Genomic DNA, 8,940 nt, shown 5'->3' with positions numbered 1-8,940 from the left:
CATTAAAATATAACTTTTTGCACATGCTGCATCATTTATAAAAGTTTAATACGCCTAAAAAATACTTTAAATTCCACCACTTCTCTCCTGCTGACACCCACCTAAATATCAGACACGATGGCACGCCTTAATTTGAAACGTAAATAATTTTATATTTGCATGCTGTTTTGGTTGAGAGTTGGACTTCCCTATTCTGTTTGCCCCTAGAGGACTCACATGGGCAACAGATTCTGTATAAAAGCCAAGAGGTCCCAGCAGTGAGACACGGCAGTGATCAAGAAACTGCAAGCATTCAAGAAGCTCCAAGTCATCGATCAACCATGCTCGCCTTTCTCGTCTGTGCTGCTCTGCTGGTTGCGGGTGAGTGTTGCTCTTGCTGACACATTGAGCTGCTGAGTGATTGCAATGCACGCATTTCATTTAGTGGAGCGACCGTTCGAGCATCTTCAGGAACTAGACTTAGTTCTAGAAGATGCTCGTATAGCAATTCCGCTTTTATTTCAGTCCGCTTTCATTGTATTCCGACGCAACTACCTCTTTCAACGGGGGTATGCAAGAATCGACTGGTGGACACCCCCCTCTTTTCTCCCCACTCTCACTGGAACAGCTACTGATGTTTTTAACCCGCATGCAAAAATACGCAGGCTATCACTGTTTCGATATGATTTCAGTTGCGTTATGAATCTTGTTTTCATGCTGGCCCATCGGTATAGGTCTCTAAGATTTCCTCAAAGGTGGTGGATCGCGCATCTGAATGCTCCATTGATACGATAGCGTGAATCGGGCTCGGTCCATGGTAGACCGCAGGTAAAAAAAAACAAAAAAATTGTTCCTAACATGTTATACTTGTTCGTCTGTTTATTCGGGACTCCTTGTGACCGACTGGGCCCCTATGGGACGCATACGCTGCATTCCCCAGAGCTGCACCCCTGAGTACATTTATGCGTGTGTGTGCTTTTGTTCCTCACAGCTGAGGTGTCGGCTCAGAGCTGTGGGATCGCAGCGTATCCCCAGATCCGCGTGGTGAACGGCGTGGAGGCTCGCGCCAACTCCTGGCCTTGGCAGGTAACGGCAGAGGCTGAATAACAGCCATCACAGCCACCCAATGCATTGTCAGTCGATCAATATGCAGCAGCATCCATTGTTGTACATGCCACGTGGATGCCCTCATCCAGCAGTGCATTGACAAAAAGGCTGCATGTGTGCAACACGAAATTTTCAGATCTTCCACTCTTCCCAATGACATTGAATCAGTCACTGTATTCCGAATGTGAATCAGAATGTTTTTATATTGGAGAAATCCGATTCGCTTTAAAGCTCTTTTTCACAGATGTCCAGTAGGGGCAGGTCAGAACGTTACAACAACACACAACTCAAAAACACAACAAGAGTGCAAAGTATAGGAAAGGTAAACAAATCACTTTAAAAAATATGTACAAATTAAACGAAAATATATGTTTTATCTTACCTGATGAAGCCCACTGAGCTATTTCTTTTTTAGATACTTCCTGACCACAAATGATAGCTCACCAAAGTGGCCCATCATGTGAAAATTTACATCAGGAAAAATAATATTGATGCAAGTTTTTAAATATGGAGGGATAACCATGAGCACCCAGGGATAAAATCCACACGACCACAGGGAGAACATGCATACTCCAAATGTACAGGTGTGAGGGTTGGGTTTGAATCCCTGACCTCCCGCATACCAGAGAGGAATATACCATCACATCACTGTCGGGTCCCTCATATATAAATATTATTTTTAATAAAGTTTCGAAGTTCATATTGCATTTGTACTTAAATTCCCAAGCTTGGGAAAGGCAGTAAAACAACAGCAAAACAGTCCCAGAACACACCAGGACAACACAGATTTCATTAAATTGTACTTTGGGAGAGCGGAGGCACAGTGGTTTACGTACTGCACTACGAACCGGGCTACATGGGTTATATTTCCAGCAACTGTGGCGTGTGATATCTGAACCAGTCCTGGATTACACCCCTTCGCAACCAGCTCTAACCAGCATTGTGCATTGACTCAAGGGCTAAGTTAGGACTGTATTATTCGATATAGTAATTGGAGTCCTGGACAAATAACAGTAACCGCCACCAATCTCGCTGTGATTGCATTGCAGGCGCTCGTGCAGAGGTACTCTGGAGGAAGATGGGTCAACTACTGTGGAGGAACCCTCATTGATCGTCAATGGGTGCTCACCTCTGCGAGCTGCTTCACGTGAGTCATGGCACCAATGGAGTCGCGAGTGTGTGTGCAGGCGGTGCAACTGCACCGTGGCCCAGGTACTGTACAGTATTTTGCTGTACCACATTGTGGCCACCAAGGATGGAGCAGTCGATCTTGGCAACAAGGAGGCGGCATCTATCAATTACCTTCACACGATGCCACGTGGCAGTGAATCGCAACATTTCTATTTAGTACTTCCTCACTGAAATGTTTACAGATTTAAGTGCTTAAGACCACCCATTGCTCTGTTATCTCCCCACATCCACCACAACGTGCAGGAATGGCTACAGCTACAGGGTGGTGTTGGGAAAGCACAGTGTGTCCACAACAGAGCCGGGGGAGATCACCCCTCCATTGAGCCTGGCCGTCTGGCATACCTACTGGAATCCCAGCATCCCAGCAAATGGGTGAGAACGCAAACAGGCACACTGGTTTTTGTGACACCGTGACAGAATTGCCATGGAGAGACAAAAATACAAACATAAAGTGTCATTTAGACAAACAGACAAAATATAAACACTATAAATAGACAAACAGACATGCATACAGACATACAGACAGGAACTGTAGGGTCTGCAAAAACTCCTATTATCCGTGGCCCTATTCTTCCGATTATACATGATTATCTGCAATTTTATTCCTATAAATAATAGGAGTAAAATAGCAGATTATATCACCTGCGATATTGGTCCCCCACATCACCACGTTTAGGGGAGAGTTATCTGCAAAGCGCTGAACCCCCATTGCATGGGGTATGTTGGATGTGGATTAGGCCCAGACTGGCCATAGGGCAGCATTCCGGGCAAATGCTCAGTGGGCCGGTCCATTCCGAGGGCCGGTGAGCCGGTCTGTGTGGAGAAATAGCAAATGTGATCAGAGTAAAAATAAAAATAAAAAAATGTTCTTACCTCTAATGTCTAAGCTCCATTGCTTAGTTGGCATTAAATGCTATATTCGGCAGCCAAAAATAGTATTCTTCACCAGCCCATTTGTTTTTTGTATCTGCCCAAATGGGCCAATGAGATTGCACGGCAAAATCACACGAATACGTCACATCGCAAATCTAGCTACTCGTACATAGTTTGTCCCACAGTCCATTAAAAAAAATTATTGTCCAAAGCCATCATTTGGGCAGATTTGTTTACAAATGCCTGGGCCGATTTTTTGTCCCAGTCCGTCACTGGTGTTGAGCCTTGCATCACGCTGCCCATCTCGATCCCCCACAGGTACGACATCGCCATGTTCAAGATTGCATCGCCCGTGACTCTCACAAGCAAGGTGCGCCTCGCCTGCCTCCCCACCGCCAACCAGATCCTGCCCAACAACTACCCGTGCTACGTCACGGGATGGGGTTCTCTCGACAGTGAGTACCGTTCACTCAGTGTCCATCGGAGGCACAGTTATGGGAAGTGATTTAAGCCCAATGCGTCAATTGCCCCTCCAGTTTTACGAGATGATTCTGGCTGAGAAACTGTCACAAATCACAGTAGAGGGTTGACTCAGCCCTTCATCTTTCTGTCGTCAAAATGAACACAACTCTGTATGGAGTCAATAGGCTGCGAGTAGGTGGGCTGTGATGCTATGTGCCGTTGGCACATTGAACATAGAGACACCAATGGTTCGCTTGGGGAGCACCTGTGAACGCCACACAACCCCGATGCTTTCACCAATGCTCTCCGTTTCCACATTGTCTGTGCGCGTGAACAGCCAGCGGCTCCTTCCCCAGCGCGCTGCAGCAGGCCAGCCTGCCCGTGGTGGACTACGCGACGTGCAGCCAGCCCAGCTGGTGGGGGAGCAGCCTGAGGAGCAGCGTCATCTGTGCAGGGGGCAGCACCCGCTCTGCGTGCTCTGTGCGTATGGAGTTCAACGCGAGGCAACCCGCCTCAATTATTTGATGAAATTACTAATGAGAATAGTTATCAACACAATGTTTATTTTAAATATGAATTTAGTCAACAGTGACTATGAGTGGACAACAATCACCAAGCATGGCGATGACTGTGACCACTGAGATCACTGATTGGCTGACCTGGTAATTTTCGATTTAAAGCTTCCGTGACTGCAGGGATTCATCTTCTTGGTTCTTTCGGTAAAGTCACGTAGTAGGGAAGTAATAAAATAATAAAAATAAAACATAATACAACAATTCTCACGACGTATCGGCCACAACGCAAGCAGCCGTCCTCAGGTGAAGAACATGTCTGTCGATAAGACAGAGTCTGAATGACACGTCCTAGGCTTGGAACGTCTATTTAAGCTGGGAGGGAGGAGGAAGAGCGCCTTGACAAAATAATTTGTATATGAGAAATGCAGGAATGCGAATAGTGCTATTTGTGAAATGCGTGGGAGGTGGGTATCATCAGTATACTAAATATTATCTCCAATAAGCTGAGCTACTAACAGTAAGTAATACATTACAATTCTATGTCGCAAAAATATAATACGCTTCCAGCTAAACTTTTTCCCTTACATCAAACAGGTCTTCCCCGTACTATATGCTGCCATAGACAAACCCAACATTAAATTATATACTGTATTGCTATAATCCACCCTAAACCTTATACATTGTTATATTACACTATGTATTATTCTACCCATTCTAATGTATATCACAGCTCAGCTTATTGGAGAGTATATTTAGTATACTGATGATACTATGAAGTTTATACTTAGTTTTTTTACGTGGTTGTTTGGTTGCTGCAGCTGCATACTATTCACATTCCCTCCCTTTTGTTGGTGCTGCCCCTGCCCCTGCCCCCTCCTTTTGATGCTGCTAATCCTGCATAATGCACGGGCATAATATGACTTTGAAAACCCTCCGCCCACCTCCCAAGCATTTCACAATTAGCACTATTCGCATTCCTGCATTTCCCATAAATATGCTAAATTCCTCTTCAAATGCAAATTCTTTTGTCAAGGCTCTCTTCCTCCTCCCTCACAGCTTAAATAGACACTCCAAGCCTAAGACGTGTCATTTAGACTCTGTCTTATCGACAGACATGTTCTTCAACTGAGGACGGCTGCTTGCGTTGTGGCCGAAACGTCGTGAGAATTATTTTATTATGTTTTATTTTTATTATTTTATTACTTCCCTTCTACGTGACTTTACCGAAAGAACCAAGAAGATGGACAAATAGTGTGACTGCTTTAGTCGCCTAGACTAACAGATTGACCAAATGAAATCCGGTGACACTTAGATTTGACTAAAATTCTTCAGACTAAGTTTTTGCATGACTACATTCAATCAATAAATAACAGAAGGAATACAAATATTGACTAAATTAATGCCAGAGCAAACAGGGTGCATATTGAATCAGGCCTTAGGGTTACGTGATTTTACTCCATTACTTAGCAACACGGTCATAAAGCGTATTTGAAAAGTTTGCAAGCTCCTGTACTTACCCTTACCAGCACCCGCCACCATATCCCGTTCATGCTTTACCCAGTTAACGTGGATGCATATCTATCCTCTTCTATGCATCACAGGGTGATGGAGGTGGCCCACTGAACTGCCAGCAGTCAGACAATGCCTGGGTGGTGCAGGGAATCACCAGCTACGTCTCATCTCTGGGCTGCAACACAATCCGCAAGCCCACCGTGTTCACCCGTGTATCAGCCTACAACAGTTGGATCAGCAATGTGAGTGCCAATGCTGTCAATGTCGACGTTCTTACCATGATCTCGCTGTCAATGTCAATATTGATGCTCTTACTGTAGCAATGCCATTGTCATTATCATACAAATGGTACAGTAAAAAGCATTTTCAATAACACGTCACTGTCAATGTGATTATTGTTATTGCTCTTATAAGTGTCATTATCATTGTCAATGTTGATATTGTTGTCAATATCAATGTAGGTGCCACTTTACCTTGAACCTTGTACTTAATCAGGGAAACGTTTTATGGATGGGGCATATGTGGAGGATTGAAATGGACATGTTACCAAGGCAGGTGTTGAAAGTGGAATTCAGTGGTCAGAAACCAAATGTGAAAACCACAAGATGGTGATAAGACTCGTGAACCTTGGCGCTCAAGTGTTGACTGTGCACTAGTATAAGTGATGGCAAAGTGTGATGTCCTTATTCTATATCGATCACAATACAAAGGTGGGATTTTCATGAGTCATCGGTGTGGCTGGTATCGGCCAGGTATGATTGCTATCATGTTCGTTTATCTATAGGTACTGAGGTTCAAACACCACCCATTCCCCGTTTCTCCCGCAGGTCATGAGCGTGTACCGTGAAGCTCCGAAGATCGCCGAGGGAGAGCAGAGCGTCAACAGTGGAGTCAATGCCACAATTGCCGCATTCAAGAAGTCGCAGGCTTAAAGCATCATGCTCTTTACATCAATGCTCCCACTAATACTAGAATCACAGTTTCTTGTTATGGGTATTGCCTTTTTTAATGTGGGACTGGGCACGTGAGCATAGGATGGGTGGTTTGATGCAGTGAGTTTGTGTGGCCATGCCAGACATTACCAGTGTTAATGAAACTGTAACAATTTGCCATTTATATTAGATGTTAAACAATGAGCTTTCAAATTTGACAAAAAATACATTTTTGTCATACCAGCATGCATACTGTACCGCCAGTGCTAAATATACAATTTGAAAACATTTTTAAAGTAAGGTTCCATAATAGAACTGCCATTTTCATAGTAAGTTAAAAATGTTCTCCCTTTGTGAAGACATAAGTTTAAACAATATTGCATATATAGTATGGTACGACTGATTACAAATCCATAATTAGCAAATTATCGACTCGATTTCCAAATAATGTAATCTCAAGTGTACCGGATCTGCTAATGCTCTACCAGGCAAATATTACCTGGGGCCGTGTGATGTTCCACGTTGTGTTCAGGCCCCCGACTCATGCATAATCTGGTTGTGTGTGCATTACAAAAAGGATCCAGAAACAGAGCTCAATTGGCTGGTGGAGTTAATTTTAAAAAAATGTTTTAGCCTCCACGCCATATTCAAAGCATCACTCTCCTATAAAAATGGACATACAGTACACTATTAATTGTACTTTTTATGAAAAAATTTTTTTAAACAAAATTCTTTTTTTCTTAAGTAAAAATGACGCTAATATAGCAACAACAATGTTTGTTAAGATGTTATACTTACAAACATGTGATAATTTACGTCGGATATTTCAGCATAACGGAGACATGGCTGATGGCTAAATTGCACAGTAGGGCGAAGCTATTAGACAGTGGGGGAGGACTAAACACAATCATTTGAGACTGATCCTGCAGATCAAAGCTACCTCTGAACTATCTATTCAGAGACTGACATTTTGGTGACAATTCATCCAGGTAATTCTTCGCATCTGTTCTACGAGCAATGATTGGAAAAAATAAGCTCATGGGACGACCTTTAAAGGCATGCATCTTTGGACTACCAAAAAAAATTCCATTGTTACACGTGTACAGTTTAGCATTATACAGGCCATTATATTACTTTAATATTGTTAATTTAATTTGAATATTAGGGTCAGGCCAATTAAGCATTTGTGCAATTCCGTCCATTACAATTTAGTAGTGTTTGGGTCACGCGGTACCGTGGTGTATTGTGGGAAGCAGGTTAATGAAGGGTGATGAAGACTAGATTTATAAAGCTTAATGTGTCCGATTTGGTTCATGAATTAACAGTACTGTACTGTAGATTGATAATGTTATTCGTGAATGTTAGGGTTGGTGTAAAATAAACATTTAAAGTACAAAATAAAGTATCTGGTTTGTTTCATTGCCTGGTACATTTACCACACACCACTCACCTGGCAGTCATAACTTACAGGCACTCACAACTTGCTTTACGTATATGCATGTACGTATGTTGAACTTATTTCGAACACCATACATAGCGAACTGTGCTAATCATCTGACACCATCAAACACTCGTTACTCAGCACTCACCACTCATCCTCCAATCACCCAAAACCTACATTCATTAGACTCACCACTGACCAATGATCGCCCATGTAGCTTTAGTCTGTTGGGGCAAGTGCTGTAAGCATGTACCTCTGAAGGCACTCGAGGGGTTGATGGGGCTAGCAAACACGCCTGGCTGCCTTTGTCTCCCTAATGACAATGTTTCCACAAGGCAGTAAGTAACAGAGGTGTGGACTCGAGTCATGTGACTTGGACTCGAGTCAGACTCGAGTCATGAATTTGATGACTTCAGACTCGACTTGGACTTGCATAACAATGACTTTGTCCCACCTCTGAGGTGTGGACTCGAGTCATGTGACTTGGACTCGAGTCAGACTCGAGTCATGAATTTGATGACTTCAGACTCGACTTGGACTTGCATAACAATGACTTTGTCCCACCTCTGGTAAGTAATCACTTGAGGCTGCGTCGACCTATGCGCGGCCCTGGGCCGGTTCAGATATTCGCCACTGATATTGGTCGTGAGCGGGAATAGAACGAGCTTCGCCGGATACAGAGCCCCTTTGATTAGCTTTGTTGGCTACGTACGGTACGAAAAAGGTTAAACATACACACAGAGTGCAGTGCACTAACCACTGCGCTATATATCCCACTCACTACTTACTAGTGGTGATATGTCGGGCAGCCAAGACATGGGTTTCTTGGAGTGCCAGGACATTAATGTAATGTTTGTTCATTGTGTTCGCGAGATACTCGCACGTCCCTCAATGTTCAGTTTGAGGAAACCTGTCCCAGGGCCTATCT

At 43.6% G+C, this 8,940-nt stretch overlaps 1 protein-coding gene across 1 annotated transcript; it reads left to right on the top strand.

The window, feature by feature from the left end:
* The first annotated feature begins 217 nt into the window (after window positions 1-217).
* On the top strand, window positions 218-7,973 carry LOC133344294 (chymotrypsin-like elastase family member 2A). Its single transcript, XM_061554390.1, has 8 exons — window positions 218-360; window positions 971-1,065; window positions 2,136-2,233; window positions 2,521-2,649; window positions 3,469-3,605; window positions 3,950-4,092; window positions 5,729-5,881; window positions 6,467-7,973. The coding sequence occupies exons 1-8, from the start codon at window positions 321-323 to the stop codon at window positions 6,569-6,571; spliced, it is 900 nt and encodes a 299-aa protein (XP_061410374.1). The 5' UTR covers window positions 218-320; the 3' UTR covers window positions 6,572-7,973.
* The last annotated feature ends 967 nt before the right edge of the window (window positions 7,974-8,940 follow it).

This window comes from Lethenteron reissneri, chromosome 19, assembly GCF_015708825.2.
Source record: "Lethenteron reissneri isolate LAM-NWPU_2019-01 chromosome 19, ASM1570882v1, whole genome shotgun sequence".
Taxonomy (NCBI): domain Eukaryota; kingdom Metazoa; phylum Chordata; class Hyperoartia; order Petromyzontiformes; family Petromyzontidae; genus Lethenteron; species Lethenteron reissneri.
The sequence above is the reverse complement of the archived record's forward strand: the minus strand, read 5'-3'. Positions and strand labels throughout refer to the sequence as shown.

Coding starts and splice junctions, on each gene's coding strand:
- LOC133344294 (XM_061554390.1), top strand. CDS start 321: ATGCTCGCCTTTCTCGTCTGTGCTGCTCTGCTGGTTGCGG. Junction 2,234..2,520: donor ACCTCTGCGAGCTGCTTCAC/GTGAGTCATGGC, acceptor CACAACGTGCAG/GAATGGCTACAGCTACAGGG. Junction 2,650..3,468: donor CCCAGCATCCCAGCAAATGG/GTGAGAACGCAA, acceptor GATCCCCCACAG/GTACGACATCGCCATGTTCA.